Below are 18,257 nucleotides of genomic sequence, written 5' to 3' on the forward strand. Positions count from 1 at the left end.
TTGAAGGATTTGAAAGCTGTAAATAACTCCAAACCCTCTCTTACGAGGTTTACCCCTGGAGCACTTTGTAACTTATCAGGGCTGCCTTGTGCCTCCTCTAATGCCGGCATTATGCTTGAATGTAAATCGCTGAGAGCTGCCAGAGAGGTGGGCGGGAATCGCTGAAGAAAGAATCAGGCAGGGGCTAGCCAATATTCCGATTGGGGCATGGTGAAATAAACAGTATAGTTTGTTTTTGAAAAGAAGACTGTATCACACTCACTGCTCCTCATGAACCACATGTCTTATAGATTACACACATCCAGGTATAAAGTGATTTCAGGTCATTAACAGTGAGACCTCTTGTCCTTTCACTTTCCTTTCACCCCCCATCCAAAATGCCAAAAACTAGTTTTAACACAAACTCTAATAAATTCTTGGTGAATGACGCCCAGGGCTCAGTCTTGTAGTTTTAATTTCCATCTCTAATGGTACAAGAGACTGATTAGTAATTAGGACAGACTAATTTCAACGCATGTAATGAGCATTATAGGTTTCCCATATAATGTGCACTTCATACTGATGAAACTGGATCAATTTGAATGCATGTTGACCTTTAATGGTAATTAATCTACAACAGAGTTCTTCATGCAGCTTGTCCTTGAATTGGCTTTATACTGTAATGAGTATATCACTGGAATCTTCCAAATAATTGACCTGGAGCATGTTTCCCAGCATCACTATTAATCTGATTTTCCAGTGAATAATTTAATCCATGTGGCAGAGAAGTGGGTTAAACTGAAGGGAAAAAACTAGTGCACGTGCACACGTGGCCTCTAAATATAAATTTGGAGATGGAAAGAAGCCTTAAAGAGGATTAAAATCTATACAGGAGTCATTTCATTCGACTGCATACCGGCCATCCCACTGTACCGACAGCCTGGCATGGTTGAGATGTGAAATGGTGACACTTAAAGTACAAAGATGGCCAATCCCAGACTATTTCATGGCATATTTCTTGCAGCATCCTGAAGGAAATGCAAACATTTATAGTCGCACTGGTTCAAGTCCACCGAGGCCAACAGGAACAGCAACACTGCCCCCTATCAATGTTCGCCGGCACTGCACCTGCCTCCCTACCGTCAGCCTTTCTTTCAAAACCCCGAAAGGAACTAAAAAAAAACCCAGCAGTCTTATTACTGTTAATGTCTTGCACACTCGCTTTATATGTTTTAGTGGAGGACTTTCTTTCTTTCTTTGCTCAAGCTTAAATGCAAAAATCCTCTTCCGGAGCATTTTTGAAATCAAACAGGTCCCCCCCCGCCGCGCGAATCATTAATTTTAATATGTGCTGTTTTAAAGCATCAAACGTCAGCGAATGAAAATCCATGATTATTCTGTTGTTTTAAAACACTTTCCACCTAAGAAAAGACTCAACCAGCATTCATTCATCGGACCATCTTTCCCCACTCAACATCCTTTAAAACTATTGTTTAGGGTCGAGGGACACAAATATGTATAGTCTGCGTAATGTGTGCTCAATAAACAGACACGAAGATGGAGGAGGAACCCAGAAAGCCCACCAGTGGCTGTGGAGTGGCCCTTCTTATTACCCGTCATTACTGACATAATAGCAGGCTACTTAATACAGGCATAATAAGCATATGGCCTGTTTGCAGCAGTTTCTATGACACTCGGCTTCCTTCTCTGAAAATGTCTCTAGAGTGTCTTTAATTCACATCTTAAAAGGTCTTGCATTGTTGTGACAACACTTATTTCTGCAGAACATATGCGGAGCCGGTTGTGCCTCTGAATGCGCACACAAAGCGTCATTTCTGCATCCACTGGGTAATAAATAGATAGTAAAGCATGAATAATCACCTCCATCTTTGAATGAAGCACCATTAACAGAATGGGCTAATTTGTCCCCCTCCAGAGATGCTCTTTACACGCGCACCTGAGTAAAGACTAAAGATGACGCAGTTCAGTGGTCAGTGTGAAACGCACAGGAAAATCCTGCCACTCTGCCAACTTCTTAGATTTGTTAAAAAAAAGAATAAAAATCAAAATATATGAAATCGCTAAATATTTGACTGAACTCTGCAAACAGAACAGAGTTCTCCTCGCGCCTTCATCCTGCGGTCCGTGCAGATGCGTGTGGTGGTGGCGTTGAGCTGCAGCTCTCTGGCACCATCCTGTGTTTCAGCATCGATTCAATGTGTTTTAACACACGCTGGAGCAGAGGAGCCTCCCTGTCACAATAATGCAAAGAAAAGAAACGTCTGCCTCCAAACCGAGAGGTCAGTTTCACGCCAGAATATCAGCAGAGTCTTTACAGTCCCCATTCAGTTTAAATATAATAATATATAATTTATTTGGAGGCTGAATATGATATTATATCCTATGATCATGTGCTGCCCAGTTACTTTTGTCAGTAACCGTACTACAAATTACAGAATAGATGTGTGTGTGTGTGTGTGTGTGTGTGTTCGTTCACATGTACATTAAAGAGTATAAAAAATACAAATAAAAATCTCTAGATTCAGTGCAGCAAATTGAATAAGTGAAAGGTCATGATAAAATCTACAATCATTAGTGTTGGAAGTATGTTATGTTCTTCATAAAGACGTCACGTCTCCTTATGTCACCATGGCGTCGGCTACTGAGGACGTCTTGGGTTCTGTGTCTGTATCAGTGCTGGATGACAGCCGGGTAGTGGACATGGTCAACATTCTGTTTTCTATATTATAAAGCAGTGTAGAAATCTTAAAAATAAACATTAAAATAATAAAAAGTAAGTGCAAAGGTTGTAACTTTAAAAAAAAAAAAAAAGCCAGATTTTCACTGATGAAAGAGAGTCAGCAGTGGTGTCAGTGCTTTGTACAGAGCGTCCACACACGTCCGGTTTATTCACATGACGAGCCACCTCTGTGATCAATAATAAAGAGGTTTTGGTCATTTCAGAGAATCACCAGAGTCACATTTTTCAGTCATTCCAAAGACATTTACAGATTTAGGTTTCCCTGAGATAAGTGTTAAATATTTTCCTCTGAAATGTTTCCAGTGGAATATTTCCAGGAATTCTTCTCCTTTAATCCTGCTGAGTGCACTGAACCTCACAGTGAGTGTGTGTATGTGTGTGTGGTGTGTGTTAAAGACTTTTCTCATGTTTGTGTCCTGCCTATATTTTGATACATCCTATGTTTTGATTACAGCCCCCTGTGTGTTCTTAACAGCCAAACCTGTATTTCTTTGATCAGCTACATATTTTTTCTATCTATTTTGAACTTTTTCACTTTTAAATCATCATGATTAAAATTAAATAATAAAGCTATGACTGAAGTGTGGAAATAAAGCTTTAAAGTGAGTGATTATTCTTGTACAACATTTGGATGAGCTTACAGTGATGAAAACACGGCCGTGATCCTCTCTGGAGATGTGTGATCCCATCACTGCTGGAGTTTTCTTTAGTTTCTGCTGGTTTGTGAGTCTTTCTCTCTTCAGCTTTGTCTTTTTTATGTATTACTTTAGGTTGGGAGTCAGCGGCTGACCTGAAGAATCTACCATTCCTTTACTTAGAGTCAAATTCTTTAGAACTGTCGACTGCGTCTGCGATCACGAGCATTAAACACCAGTAGGCTCGTTACCTTCACGGTCATACGGTCTCAAAGTATGAATGTTTGAGACCGACTATAAAACCAGAACACAAACAGGGCTGCTTGTTGATAAAGACTGTATATGCATAGCATTGTTAGTGGGAATATAAGGGGTGACCACGATGCGCTTGTACCCTCAGAGTCACATGGCAGCCCAGAGGAATGCTTCAAGGCCCCACATGGCCATCAGGAGTTTCTCCCATCTGAAAGCCTCTTTGATGAATGCCGGGATCCCGCTGGGGAGCAGATCTGGGTCATTTACAGAGAGCAGCGTCAGTGAAATCAAATGAATCAAACGCGTCTTCATGAATGAAAAACAAAACATTCCAATTGGTTTCGAGGAAAACGTTGATTGCATTTCCAGTCTCTCGTCTTGCCTGCTGTGGAAATCTAAACAAATCCGAAATGTGCAAGAGGCGGATGTGATGAAACATCGGCTGTTGAAAACGTAGTTAGGACAAGGATACTTACAGAAATGCAATTAACTATCTCAATGAGAAACATTTTAACAGCATCAGCAACTGTTTTCTAACCTCACGTTATTTATTTCATTTCTTTTTAATATGACATTGACATATATTTTAAATACTGGTTTTAATAACAGCAACATTAATAACAGCAGCAGCAACAACAACAACAACAATATGAATAATAAAAGTAACAATAATAATTTTATTATTTAAAAGATACCAATACAAACACTGAGAGAAACAATAATAATAATCCTCCAGGAAAAAAAGTCTTGTTAAAAGATTTACACATGGAAATAGAACAATTAATGAGCTAGATGTCAACTAAGGCAATGAGGAGCAGACGGGGCCTTTCTTCTGTATGATGAAGGATCCTACAGCTGTTCACATGCACAGCTTCGTGCGTCAGCTGAGAGCACCACCACCCCATCTTCTGAAGATGACCGCACCACAATAGAGTGCCTCTTTCAGCTACACACCCTCTTAAACATGGTGCTTCCCGGCTCCAGTTCTTCTGTGCAGAGATTCTAGAACCTCAGCTGTTGAAGGGTCACAGGTGACTTGGTGGCCTTCCCCAATAGACTCCCTGGAAACCAGAGACTGTGGAGATGCAGAGTTATAGATGAGCCATGTGAGGGTGAAGTTTTGATCACCCGCGCTGTTCGTTCACTAGACTCAGATCAACCACGCAAACAACTGGAGTCCTTGCAAGGGAGAGCTGAGCAGCAGTTCAAGCTTCCTCTGTCAACTCTGCTCGTCTGCTGCTCGCTCACCTCTTTTATTGGTGCAAACAGAATGGGTGTCTAAACAGGATCTCATAACTCATTGTCTTCTGACATCTTAACAAACTTCTCTAATCTTGACCAACAGGATACATCTGGGTGCTGGGCTTGGTTGGAAGCAGCTTCAGCACTTTTACGAAACACTCTCATGTTCTTCTTTTCTTGTCAACATTCCTCAAACACTCAAAATCTACATACAATAGCATTTAAAGATAATACTAATAACAACAATAACAATAATTCTTCTCACAGCCACGAGATCTTTATACTTCTGAAGAGCAGGTGGATGCTGGCACATTTCTTTGCTTTTTTTTCCCACTTTCCTACAACCTCTTGTTGCCTTCAGTGTCCTTTCTTCTTTATGTTCTATAAATGTCAGTAGAAGGAAAAATGAAACCTTCATCAAATCGAGAGTTATAATTTCTGAGGACCTTAGAGAAAGTTTTTTTTTGTCCTACTTTAAAAGTGAATGCCTTTATATTCTTTAATATCACCCTGATCCTCATTTGAAAGCTGATTAAATCAACAGGTCATTTCATTGACATTTGTCTGACGTGATCGGCATAAACCACCATGATTGTAAAGCTGTATTATTGTCTATCTGGGACAAATCGCAGGCACGAGCAGCCGATCCTGGTAGTTGCTTCTGGCAGTCTCTGCCTGTTTATCCAGACTTTACTTCGGCTCGCTGCTCTGCTGTCAGGTGATCATCACAAGACCAGAAGCTTAATCCTCCTCTTTCCTACAAAAGCAAGAGCAGCATTTAGCCGCCTTCTCAATGTGCATGAAACCAAGTGGAACACAGCATGATTCGGCTGTAAAAGTTGTTTTTCCACGTATGTTTCAACTATCACTGAATCTAATTGGAAGGCACGCGACTGGGAGCCAGAGAAGGCTGAGATTCCACACTCATTCGGGGGAACTAATCAACCATTTTATGACCGATACTTGACGATTTCTTGCTGCTGAAACACCGACTGAAGGAAACAAACATGTGGACTGCGTTGGGCTTGTATTTTCTTTTTCTGCTCGTCTGGCCAAAGGCTACAGAAGCCCAGTTTCCTCGTGTGTGCTGCACTGTGGAGGGAATCCTGTCCAAGCAGTGCTGCCCGGCTCTGGGCTCAGATCCTGCCAACATCTGTGGCTCTCTGACTGGGAGAGGAGGCTGCATGTCTGTTCGAGTGGACAACAAGCCATGGGGAGGACCCTACAGCCTGAGGAACGTTGACGACAGAGAGAGGTGGCCCACTAAGTTCTTCAATCAGACCTGCAGGTGTACTGGTGAGTGATGATTTTTGTTGAGGTGTTTTTTTTTTGGTTTAATATTTTGACTGTTTTTCAGGCAACTTTGCGGGTTACAACTGCGGACAGTGCAAATTTGGATGGACCGGACCCAACTGCGACCAGAGGAAGGCCCCTGTGGTGCGTAAGAACATCCACTCTCTGACCCCTGTGGAGCTCCAGGAGTTCCTTGATGTTCTGGAACTGGCCAAGAACACCATCCACCCCGACTATGTGATAGCCACGCAGCACTGGCTGGGACTGCTGGGGCCCAATGGAACCGAGCCACAGGTCACCAACATCTCTATCTACGACTTCTTTGTATGGCAGCATTACTACTCAGTTCGAGACACTCTGCTGGGTAAACGTCACACTTCATACACGCTGATCAAACATCAATGAAGTGATTGCAGATCATCTCAGTTTATTGTCAAATGAGGACTGGAAGAATTACCTCTTTGTTTAGGTCCCGGTCGTCCTTTCAGAGCCATCGATTTCTCGCATAAAGGACCAGCTTTCATCACCTGGCACCGTTATCACCTGCTGAGCCTGGAGAGAGAGCTGCAGGTAGATCAAAATATCAGTTCACTGATTAGTTGATGAACAGCCTCAAATTGCATCACTAAACACATTCAGTCAACTTTGATTTGTATCAGTTCACCAACACAACCCAGGTTAGTAGTTAATTCACTGTTGAATTCAAGGATAGTGCTGTTGAATCTGAATATATCTCCTTTGTATGATTGCTTGTTTGTTTTTAACATTGAGAGATGATCTAGACTCACTTATTGACTTTTAAAAGCTTTATTTAATGTCAAAATCAGCAATCAAATGTAACCAAGTGAATCTCTGAACCAGTTAAGTTTACATTTGTATACATTTACACTTTTACTTGACATTTCTTTCTTTAGAGCCACTTAAGTCAAGTGGCAGTTTGCAGTTATTGTTCTAAGACAGAAGTTTTACTATAATTGTAATATCATTTTCCATGTAGAGACTGACTGGCAACGAGAACTTTGCCATCCCTTACTGGAACTTTGCCACAGGCCAGAGAGAGTGCGACGTCTGTACTGACTCGATGCTCGGAGGCCGAAATCCCGACAACCCCTCCCTCATCAGCAGCCAGTCCAGGTTCTCCAGATGGGGGGTGGTCTGCAACAGGTCAGCGTTATTAATCCATCAATGATTTGCAAAGTGAAGCCACGGTTGTGACGTTGGAACCGTTGCCTGCTCCAGTTTGGATGACTACAACCGTCTGGTGACTCTCTGTAACGGCACCAATGAGGGCGTCATCCAGAGGGGCATCATGGAGGCCGAGAACATCTCTCTGCCCAACATGAGTGATGTCAGGAGCTGCCTTGGAATCAGAGACTTTGACAGCCCTCCGTATTTCACCAACTCCTCCTTTAGTTTCAGGTGCATCTCAGCTTCACCACAAAATGAATCCTAAAGTTTCATTGGGATTTCTGAACTATGTTATTTTAAATGACAGAAATGCGTTGGAAGGCTATGAGAAGCCAGACGGAGAACTGGATGAGTCTGTTACTAACCTCCACAACCTTGTGCACTCCTTCCTGAATGGGACCAGCGCCCTGGCCCATTCTGCGGCCAATGACCCCATCTTTGTGGTGGGACACTGACTTCCTGCATATGGTTTAGTCCACAACATCACATTGGAGGCCGTGTTGAGTTCAAAGACCACCCTGTTTTACCGCTGTTTCTCCTGCAGGTGCTCCACGCCTTCACTGATGCCATTTTTGACGAGTGGATGAGACGGTTTTCTCCGTCCAACGCCACTTTTCCAGACGAAATGGCTCCCATCGGTCACAACAGGGACTACAACATGGTCCCCTTCTTCCCGCCAATCACCAACGAAGAGATTTACGTAACCTCGGAGCAGCTGGGATACGCATATGCTGTTGACCTGGACGGTGAGCCAGTGTGCAAAGAAAATCACCACGTTGGGGAATTTGCTAATATGCCGTTTTCTTCTTCAAGTCTACAGTAAATAGCCCACATTATGGGCTAGAGCAAGCCTAGCATAGCTTGTAGCATGAAGAAAGGATATGTGAGAAAGGCTGCCTGAGTCTGAAAGTACTAATCTACACAGTATAAGCCTCTTGAACTAGTTTTGGTTATTTTGTTTGCTATTTTGATGAGTCAAGAATGTAATCTAATTGTATTTAAAGTTTTGTGGTTAGTGCATTTCATGTGACCCTGAATCATTTACGTTTATAGATTTACTAAATTCTGCACTAATCCTTAAGAAAATAAGCAAATTTTATTCCACCGTTATTCCATTGATTCCCAAATGCCCCCGGATAAGAAAACACTTGGGCAAAAAACAAAAATGACGGACAATGACTTGCCTCATTATTTGGTTCTCATGTAAGATTGAATCAGGATTTGTTCTGCTGATCTCGTAGCAGATTAGGAGCAAGTCGGCGAGGAATGCTGGTTCGACCATCTGATTCAGTAATGACCGAGGGTTCTTTCCTTTCAGCCCTTTTCTAATCGCCTCTCCTCTCCTTCATCCCTGCAGACGCAGCCGGCGGGCCCCCGGTGCTGGTGCTGGGCTCCACTCTGGGCGGAGTCTTCATCGGTCTTCTGGTGCTCCTCCTTATCTTTGTGCTCTACATGCGCCAGCGGAGAAACACAGGCTTCGAACCTCTGATAAAAGCTGACTTCTCAAATAGGAAGTACACAGAGGAGGCTTAGATTCCACGAATGCGAAACTGCTCTTCAGCGTTCTGCGGGACGTGAATGAAGAATAAAGTTAATTAGACATGACCATGATGTAAATCACGATTTATTCTTTAAAGACTATTAGTCCTAAATGTCACAAACTGAGTTTCTGGAATGAGTCAGAATACAACGCAGGTACACAGGAAATGGTTTTCCAACATTATTTTACAAGCGCATTTCTCCCTCGATGGCTTTAAAAGAATAACCCGAAACACAAAACTCTGTTAGAGGTTTTTTTATTTAATAAATATTTATTCTCAAGAACAGTAACAAAAACACAAATGTAATTGTAATTGCACTGGGAAACAATAAGGCATATTCGCTCGCTAAGTGCCTCAGATCACTCAGATGAACTGAAATTAGATGCTCCAAACAGACAGTTTGACGTTCTATACTGAATTAATAATACTGAACTTAAAAAAAGGACTTGTCCTATTTTTCTGCTCATTCCAATTTTAATTGGCATTTTTTTCCTCCATAATTTTATTGCAAAAATATTATCAGCTCAGTGATACAAAACATAAAAACATCCTTTAAAGGTCAGTATTTATAGAATTAAAAAAAAGTTCCTTTTGAATGAACAAGACCACATTTATGTGGCTGCAGATGCAACGTCAATGTAAAGCTGGACACTGGTGTAGCGCTGAAGGGGTTTATTCCCTGGATCTGTCCTGTAAGCTGAGCTGTCCGGGTGGTAATGGAGCTGAGGGGGCTCTCAGAGAACAGTGGACGCACATCCAGGCTGGTTTTGTCCGCCCCCTCCTGCAGTGGCAGGCCTCTCACATTCTCTGTAAGTACGCTCTACTGAGGAGCGCCGCCGAAGCGTTCAGCCCTGTCCGGTCTCTGCAGATTCTCATTTCACAGGTGACTGTGGTCGGCTTCCAGCCTGTCTGTGCTGCAGACATAACCATTCAGGCTTCACAGATAAATTTGGCCACCCTTTCTTTGCATTTCCTGTAACTGCCGTGTGCCGTTTGGCCCTTCTCTCAACAAATCCTCCATTCTTTACATAACGCCCCAGCTCAGACAATGCAAGTCCCAAACCATTTAACTGCAACATTAAAAAGCAATTAAAGGTGTAAAAACAAGAGACAAACAGTTTTTGAATGGCTGTTTAACAGCGTTCTAAACTGTCTAACAGTGACATTTGGGCCCCGTTAACAGCACACCACCGCTGGCAAAAGGGTTGAGAAGAGGAGGTGAGGACCAGGACCTAGAGTGGTAGCTCTCTACTCTCTCTCTCTCTCTGTGCTGCAGCATGTATCCACATCCACTAGCTTTTTATTAGTATTAATACAGGGTGGTGGTAGCTTGGTCTGTAGGGTTAGGGTTAGGGTTAGGGTTAGAATTTTGATTAGCTGTTTTACACCCTAACCCTAACCCAAACCCCCAAATGCTCACTGAGGCACCTGCTATGAACCAGCACCCTTCCCATGACCCCGAAAGGGAAAAGCAAAAGATATGTAAAAAATAAAAAACATGTATATGAAATGTTTTTTTTTTTCATTGAACAAAATCTGAATCCTAGATCAGGGTGGCTGCTGGGGTCACAAAAGCAAAGCAGATGGAGGATGATGAGATGTTCCTGTGCGACATGAAATGAAACTAAATGATTCAGTGGCACATTTGAATGGTTCAAATTTTTTAAGCGGAGCATTATTTACCAATAACAGGAGGATTTGTTGGAGATGTAGGTGGGAACCATGTTGCTGGTCACCGTCATCCCCTCGTGTTCATTCCAGATAACACATCGCACTCGCTGTGCCTCTCCAGCACACAAACACATTCTCCACAGTTTTCGCAAAAAAAAAAAAAAATCAAAAGGCTCAAAGTGCGTGTTTATATTTTCCCACATAGAGACCTACATTAATACCTGTCCTATGTGGAAGAAATCTCTGAAGTAGAGTTTGTTGTGACGCCGCAAATCACGTCAAAGCGCGGCACCGCTCGATCTTTGGGAGATGATAAACACGGCCGCTCTCCTCCCGAGAGCTCCTCCTTGAGGGGAGGGGGGGCTGCACGACTATACCGTTAATCTGCTGCAATACAGAAGAAAAATGCAGAAAAAAAATAAATTGCAAAAACAAACAAACAAAAAAAGGGAAAGCAACTGGTGTCCGTGTTGCGTTTCTGGCATTATCTCCACTGTCGGGAGAGTGCCAGGACTGACAGGGCCAGCGTGAGGAGCAGGGCTGCAGGGGGGGCGCTCGGCAGCTCGGAGCCGTCCACAGGACCCCCCCGGTCAGCTTCCACCACCGGGGCTTCGGTCGTGAGATCCTCGGCGTCCGCGTCCGTGGGGCAGACGTCTGTGCAGCCGCTGCCGCTGCCGGAGCCGCTGCCCTCATCGCCTGCAACGTCAGGACAGAGAGAAGCCCGGCTGATCAGCGGCCCACCCGATCACATGATCAACCCCATCAGCATGACCAGGATGCATTTCTGCGTGTTTTCCTCGCACGCCTGCACGTGCACCGGAATGTGTCGAAGTGCTCACTTGAGTCTTGGAAGTAGATATCGTTGCCGTTGTAGGCGTTCCTCAGCTTGTTGGTCATCACCCTCAGAGCCATGATCTGCTGTCTGATGAGCGTGTCCGGCCGCGTGATGTCCACCGCCACCTCTGGGTTATTCAGCTGGTTGGTCAGGCCGTCCTTCTGAACTTCAGGGAAGTACCTGAGCAGTCAGATGAAATCCAGGAGCAAAGGTCAAAGGTTTGTTCCAATTTGTCATTCTTCTTTGTCATGTGGTCCAGTAACAGCAGGTTTAAAAACCGTTTCTGCCACCAGGCTCAGATGAAGCCACCAAAACGGTGACACACTCACGATTAAGTAACGCTTTTGTGTAACAGTCAGCATTTCTAAAAACTTTAAAGCGCCTTTAGAATTTTGATTAGCTGTTTTACACCCAGATAAAAAAAACCCACTTAGTTACTTTATTAATATGGATACATTTGACAGTTTTCAGCAGCAGGATTTAAAAACCAGAACAAAGTCCTGCTTTTAATAGCAAAACCCGTTTTCTGCATTCCTGCTTGATGAATAAGCCGCCGACACCACGTGAGGGCATTCCATACCTCCCCATCACCTCAGCTCACTCAGCTTTAGCAGCACCTCTGACCCGTTTCATCAATTTTCCCAATACCCTTTTCATTTTACACAGCGGCAGCCTGCACACACACACACACACACACACACACACACACACACACCACACACACACACACACACACACACACACACACACACAGCTAATATACAAAGCTACTTTTTAGGTTTGAAGGATGTATGAAGAATTCAATATGTCAAAGCTGAATATCTTTTGATCCCACAGTTGATGTTATGAATGAAGGCAGCACTAAGGAGACCGTGACCTCGGCCACGGCTGGAGGCGTCTGCAGAGCGCCTGCCAAGATTTGCCTTGAGAAAAAGAAAATTCTGATTAAGTGGTCCAGTTAAAATGAGAGCGTGAACATGACTTAAAATAACAGACTGATACTGTTGGCATCATAATCCTTAATTCCCAGCTCAGCCAGTAAACTAAGGTCACGGCAGGGCCACCTACCTGCCCCTCGTGTGCCCGTTCCAGCAGTCATCATCGCTGGTATTTCCTGCCGTCACTCTTTCCTCCACACATAACACATCTGGCAAGTTCGACCAGAATTTCTTTGACATCTTCAGCTTTTCTTTAATGTCAATCACCTAAAGAAAAGATGGAGGTGTTCAGAAAGACAGAAAGCCAAAGATTGTAAGTCATGAATCCTAGAGCCTTGATCTATCGTTACTTTAACAGGAAAAAGGAAAGCGCTTCCAAAGCAAACCGGTCTATCATAGTGCACGATGATTTGTGAAGCACATTTTTACAGTCACAATTACAGCTTATATATATATATATATAAATATGTCTGCGTCCCTGGGTCTGTGTGTGTGTGTGTGTGTGTGGTCTATAGCCCCTGTAGAACACATAAAAACGCACAAAAATCAGATTTTACAAAAATGAAAAATTCTCAGAAGCAAGACATTAAAGTACAAAAGAGCACTGTGAGTTGACACCAGCCTTCCCACATCTATATTCATGCTGCTGATCCTGGGGCTTCATAAGAAAAGCTCTTTTTACATGTTCTTGTAAAACCATTGGAGGGAAGGTTCCACCACTGAAGGCGTTACTTCCCGATTATGCTCCAGACTCGTATTGATATTTTTTCTCTTTTAAATACTCCATTATCATTTTACTTCATCAGAAACTTATAAATAGTGGGTTTCCCCCCTTCAACTTTTAAATAGTTACATCAACCCATCCTGCAGGACTGCAGCCGTAATTCCAGAGTCATTGCACCCCGGCCAGTGACGCAGTCCAGAAACCCTTTTTGAACATGAACTCCAATCTTTCATCAAACACAGAATTTGTAATATTTCAGTGAAGCCGAGAGGAGGCCTGATAGCAGCAGGTTGGCCCCATTATCTTTTTTTTCTGTCTGACTTGCTGTTGGCTTACGTGAAATTGTGGTGAACCTGAGCAGAACATGAAAGGTGCTGTACGGAGTGTGTGACGCCGCTGTAGGCCCTGACTTCCCTTTTGATGTGTTAATCCTGTCACACTGATGCTGGAGCACTCGAGCGGCCGTGATACTGGCCAGAGGGCCAATGCTGAACTTCATGTGAGGCAGAAGGGCAACGTTTGAGTAAAACTCACACATTAACTTTAGTTCAAGCGAGAGACTTTAGACCTACAGATGTCTCGGCAGTGCTTTATCCTCCACTAGGTGACTAATTACTGCAGTACTGTGTATCATGTGAGATTTTAAAAAAAAACAATAAATACATTTACACAATACATTTACAATAGATACATTTAGATTAAATGTTTGGTGGGCAGCAGAGAGCAGCTTAAAAAGCAGAGGGCTCAACTGTTTTGGTGGGAAAACTCTGCTTCACTGCACATCTGTGTGAATAAATAACCATCGCACTCAGCGTGTAGGTAGCCAAAGTGGACGCTAGGTGGCAGTATGTCTCTGAAGAATGAGCAGCCTCCCAGTCAAATGCTGCTATCTAATTAGTCTCCTTTCTAATCAAAGTTGCACAGACACACATAATATACCCTGTGCGATTGTAGTAATTTACGGTGTGTGTAAATAGAGAGCTGCATATTTAATAAAGGTCCATGTTAGTGCAGCGTGCGTGCAGCCGAGATCCTCATTACAATCAGCCGCCTGTTACCGACGTTGACAACGTTCTCATTAAAAATCTCCATGAGGCCAGTGGATGAACACTTCCACCCGCTCCACGCGTCAGGATATTAAACTGGTATTGTATCCAGCCGCAGCCTGATGGATTACGATTATCAGGAAGTGTGATAGCCTTTTCAAACCCTGATCACATTAAAGGACTTTTCTAATGCGAGTGATGCCTTCAGCTCTGCAGCAAGGCCCGTTCGGACCTGTAGTTCCTCAGGGCCGCAAAACACCTTCTCTTTTATCACAGCAAGGTGTCAATGTCTGAAGAAGACATTAAAAACAACGTAAAAACGCTGCTTCAGGTGCTGCCTAATCAGACACTTCGGGGTTAAATGCCTAAAGCAATGTAGGGGGAAAAAGGACATTGTAATTTAGGAATCTGGTAAATATGCAGCGTTAGCGTGAGATTCTCTGCTAAAGGAGAGAAGAATGGGGCAGCCTCTCCACTTCTCCGACTCATCCTTCCCGTATGGCCTTGCTCTCTGTTTTATGCATCACAACATCTATATTCAATTTGTCTTCAAGGCGCGATGTACAGCACAAAGTTGCCGACTATTTTGCAAAAACGCACGCCTATGGCTAAAGACGTTGGTGGAACGAGCTGTAATCGAATGTTATGAGTCACAATCAGGACTATAAACCTTCCGACTGCTACATTTACGACTCTGCTATTTTTTCCTTGTGGGGTGACAAAAATTTACTCCTTCAAGTGTCCATTTATTTCTAACTGCATCTGCAGATTTGAAGGTTTCATCGTATAAAGATTTGTTCACCTGACGTGCAGCATAGCGTCTAGAGGAGCGCCGGCATGTCGGAGCGGACTGGGCTGTTGCTGGGAGCACTGCTGAGGAATTACGGCTGGATCATACAGTGAACCTGTTTTATTGTAATACAGGTGCACATCGGTACAGCCGCACAGATGCATTTTTAATAGATTTTGGGCAGTGAGGGAGTCACAGAGGAACATAGGGAGCTGAATATTATTGAAATTAGGTTGGAAATGATCTCACTGCTGCTAAAGTGACAAAACAACAGCTGATCTGTATTTTTAAAATGCCTCGCAGCATCAAGCCGGCTCATCCGTCCCTCCGTTTCTTTCATCCTCTGCATCCCTGATTCCTGTCCCAGGGCATATATGACTTCATTGTGTCTCTCCCTCCCTCCCTCCCTCCCTCTGGCCGCTCTCTCTCTCTTTGACCACAGCCTTAAGTGAAAGTGAAGGTTTGGTAGCGAGCTGACCCGCGATCTCAAACCACTGCTCCTATTCTGAGGCGCTTTGTGAATAATGTCTCTGCTTTCTCCATCAGCTGCGGTCCAGCGGTGCCAGCTCAGTCATCTCGGGGCAGTTTAGAACCTCCCACACTTCTTTCACGGCCACCTTGATGGAAATGGGCCGCTGACAGTAAGTGCTCTTAATTTCTCTGCCACTTCTTACAGTTACACTTTTTAATACATATTAATTCAACCCTGAATGAAACTTAATCCACCCCCCCCCCCCCCCCCCCCCCCACACACACACACACACACTTCTGGGGGGTTATTTCTGTCTCCTCCTGCCTAACAAGGCAGTTTATCAAGCAGCTAAACCACGACACAGAAGATTATTTCAGCAGCGCGCAGCAATGAGGAGCAGCCCTGTAAGGCGCAGCAGCTCCCCCAACTTAGCATAACCCAAACACGGGCTCACCTTTAAACCCGCTCTGTTCCTCGCCACAAATCCAAACGAACACACAGGCCAGTGTTGACTCGCTGTAAAGAGTAAGCGGGCGGCTCGCAAAGACAAACACGGGAGAGATGTTTGCACATAAAATTACATCCAAAAACAACAGCGAGAGTCAATGAGACGAGAGCTCGCCAGGACGAGAGCTCGCCGGGACGAGAGCTCGCCGGGATCCTGGATCCTGCCAGGCCGACCGTCCCTGCTGCTTTCCTGCGTGTGACAGGGTGGCACCGGCAGGCTGTAGCCACGGTGTTGTTAGGTGTCCTTGGCTATTGTTAGACAAAAAACTGGGCTGTGTCTGGGTTTGAAGCCCAGCCACTGGGGCCTCTCCTCTCTGATGTGGCTGTGGGACATCGCTCAGACCTGCTATCTGAGGAGTCCCATCAACTTTCATTCTCGTGTCTGTGCCGTGTTCAGCGTCTCCTCTCAGAAACAAAAACCATAAGGGAAGCTTGTCCGACAACGTGCTAATAAAAGCCCCCGCTATCTTGTTAAATTAGCAAGCCTCTTTTTTTTTCATACAGCTATCTGGAGATGTCATCGCAACTTGACACGGAGCATATCAGCGAGTCTGGGCTAAATTAGTGCGTGTCCAATCTAATCATAGACCCGGCGGCGGGACTCGCCACCAAACCACGAGGGGCGGACGTCTCCAAGATCAACGTATTTTCCCTGGCAACTGCTCCTCGGCTCGGCGTTAAAATAGTTTTACATTTGATATGAATGCAGTTTTCCGGGCCTGCATCTCGATTACAGAGGTCAGCGAGTGGGTTCTGCTCATACCAGAGACACTGGCCGTGGCAGGAGGCTCTGCCCCGAGCCAGCGACCGCCGAGAGGTCGGGCCGAAGCCCTTTCTCACAGGCAGGACGGTCCTCAGTAAGAATAACTCTGCCTCTTCATCACATTTTTCATCAAAGTCTTGTCGCAGAGCGAGCCAGCCGCTGATCTTCATGATGAACTGGTGGATCAGCCAGCCAACGGGTCGGGCATCAGAGCGCCGAGGCCCTGCTGGAGCTTGTCCGTAGACATGGCTACTTAATCTGGTGTCACGTTATAAATTCTTGTTCACTGGCTCGGGTCCGACCATAAACAACGACCCCTCTGAACTGAGAACTGCCTTCTGGCTCCGCAGCATTAAAACTCAGCAGAGTAAAACTAATACCGGCCCAACCCCAGATCCATGGGGGAACAACCTCTGCCTGGTCGTCTCCTTCGTCCTTGGCTAGCACTGCTAAAAGCAAATAACTGCCAGGACGTGTGCAGATGTGAGGTTGTTTTCATCTGATCAGCATCCACGAACAGGGACGAGACTGCGAGGACTCGGCCCAGCTGTTTATCTCGCTCCGCTCACACAGATGGGAGCGATAACCCGCCAGACGAACCGTGTCTACGGAGCAGCGCCACCACGAGCAGACTCAAATGAGGCTGGACGTGACAGTGCAGCTGTGGTTTGGGCCCATCACTGCCGGGCTGCGTGTCAGACCGGCTCAAAAAACTGGTTTTGTTAGCATGCTCCTGCAGCCATCGGCTTTTTATTCTGCTCTCTGGTACCACCTCCCTTGTTTCCCGTGATTGTGAGCGATTATGCCCCGACATAAAGCTGCCACAGCCGAACACTTCACCATGATTTAACTTGGACGTCGCAACAGCCGGGGGGACGCATGTAGATCTTTCTTTTAAATCTCCCGGTGACAGGGCTGTCAATGAAGGCACCACAACATTGTTAATATGCTGCCGACCCAGAATAGATACCTGACATACCGTGAAAGGCATCGTTATTCAGCAGTGGAGATTATTTGCATTTGTCTTGATTGTGAAATACAGGACATTCTGTGAGATCTATCCTAATCCTGCTTCTCACAGGAGTAATGAATATTTATCACTTATTATAACACAATAAACTGCCCCAAATCTACTGCAATCTTAGACTTCTAGGATTGCACCTCACTGAATTTCCTCTCATTACGTCTGAATACTGTAGATTAACTTTAATCGCTTAGTTCTGGAACACTCGGCTGCAACTTTCCAGAAATCCTCCATTAATCTTTATGTCTTTGCTTTCTCATGACAAAATGCTCAAAACCCGCTAAAAACATTAACATTTTATGGACACATGAAGCTAGGCAGCGGCTGAAGGGATGCTTCAGGAGTCAGAAATGTCAGATATCGTTTGGTGCGGTACTGACGGCGTACAAAATGGTGCGTTGAGTGGCCCATTTAACACAACGCCGCCTGAAACCACCTGCTCCCTCCCGTGGTATTTACATAGTTAGCCAACGCGGTGTATCATAGTGAGCGAAATGTATCACACGGTGATCCCACGGTGAGAAAATATGACAGAATATTGATGAAGCAGGGGCGAGTTTGCGAGCGCGATTGGCCCGAGGCTACGGGGGGAT

At 44.7% G+C, this 18,257-nt stretch overlaps 2 protein-coding genes and 1 long non-coding RNA gene across 4 annotated transcripts in view; 1 reads left to right on the forward strand and 2 right to left on the reverse strand.

Moving 5' to 3' along the window:
* Positions 1–4,807: 4,807 nt before the first annotated feature.
* Positions 4,808–7,664, reverse strand: LOC130530101 (uncharacterized). The gene is made up of 3 exons (XR_008951740.1): positions 7,199–7,664; positions 6,623–6,729; positions 4,808–5,253 (listed from the first exon to the last, which is right to left on the reverse strand). It is a non-coding gene; the product is annotated as an uncharacterized LOC130530101 (long non-coding RNA).
* dct (dopachrome tautomerase) lies at positions 5,629–8,958 on the forward strand. Its single transcript, XM_057040980.1, has 8 exons — positions 5,629–6,168; positions 6,230–6,529; positions 6,635–6,735; positions 7,163–7,329; positions 7,405–7,584; positions 7,661–7,796; positions 7,898–8,099; positions 8,711–8,958. The coding sequence occupies exons 1-8, from the start codon at positions 5,880–5,882 to the stop codon at positions 8,884–8,886; spliced, it is 1,551 nt and encodes a 516-aa protein (XP_056896960.1). The 5' UTR covers positions 5,629–5,879; the 3' UTR covers positions 8,887–8,958.
* Positions 8,959–9,133: 175 nt separating this feature from the next.
* The window catches only part of gpc6b (glypican 6b), a 51,700-nt gene continuing 42,576 nt past the window's right edge, over positions 9,134–18,257 (reverse strand). For both annotated transcript variants that reach the window (XM_057040960.1, XM_057040966.1), the window contains 3 exons: positions 12,469–12,605; positions 11,405–11,580; positions 9,134–11,261 (listed from right to left, as the gene is read on the reverse strand). In XM_057040960.1, the coding sequence (XP_056896940.1) occupies positions 11,050–11,261; positions 11,405–11,580; positions 12,469–12,605 (525 nt within the window). In that variant the 3' untranslated portion in view covers positions 9,134–11,049. The remainder of the gene's footprint in view (positions 11,262–11,404; positions 11,581–12,468; positions 12,606–18,257) is intronic.

Source organism: Takifugu flavidus, chromosome 1 (assembly GCF_003711565.1).
Source record: "Takifugu flavidus isolate HTHZ2018 chromosome 1, ASM371156v2, whole genome shotgun sequence".
NCBI lineage: Eukaryota > Metazoa > Chordata > Actinopteri > Tetraodontiformes > Tetraodontidae > Takifugu > Takifugu flavidus.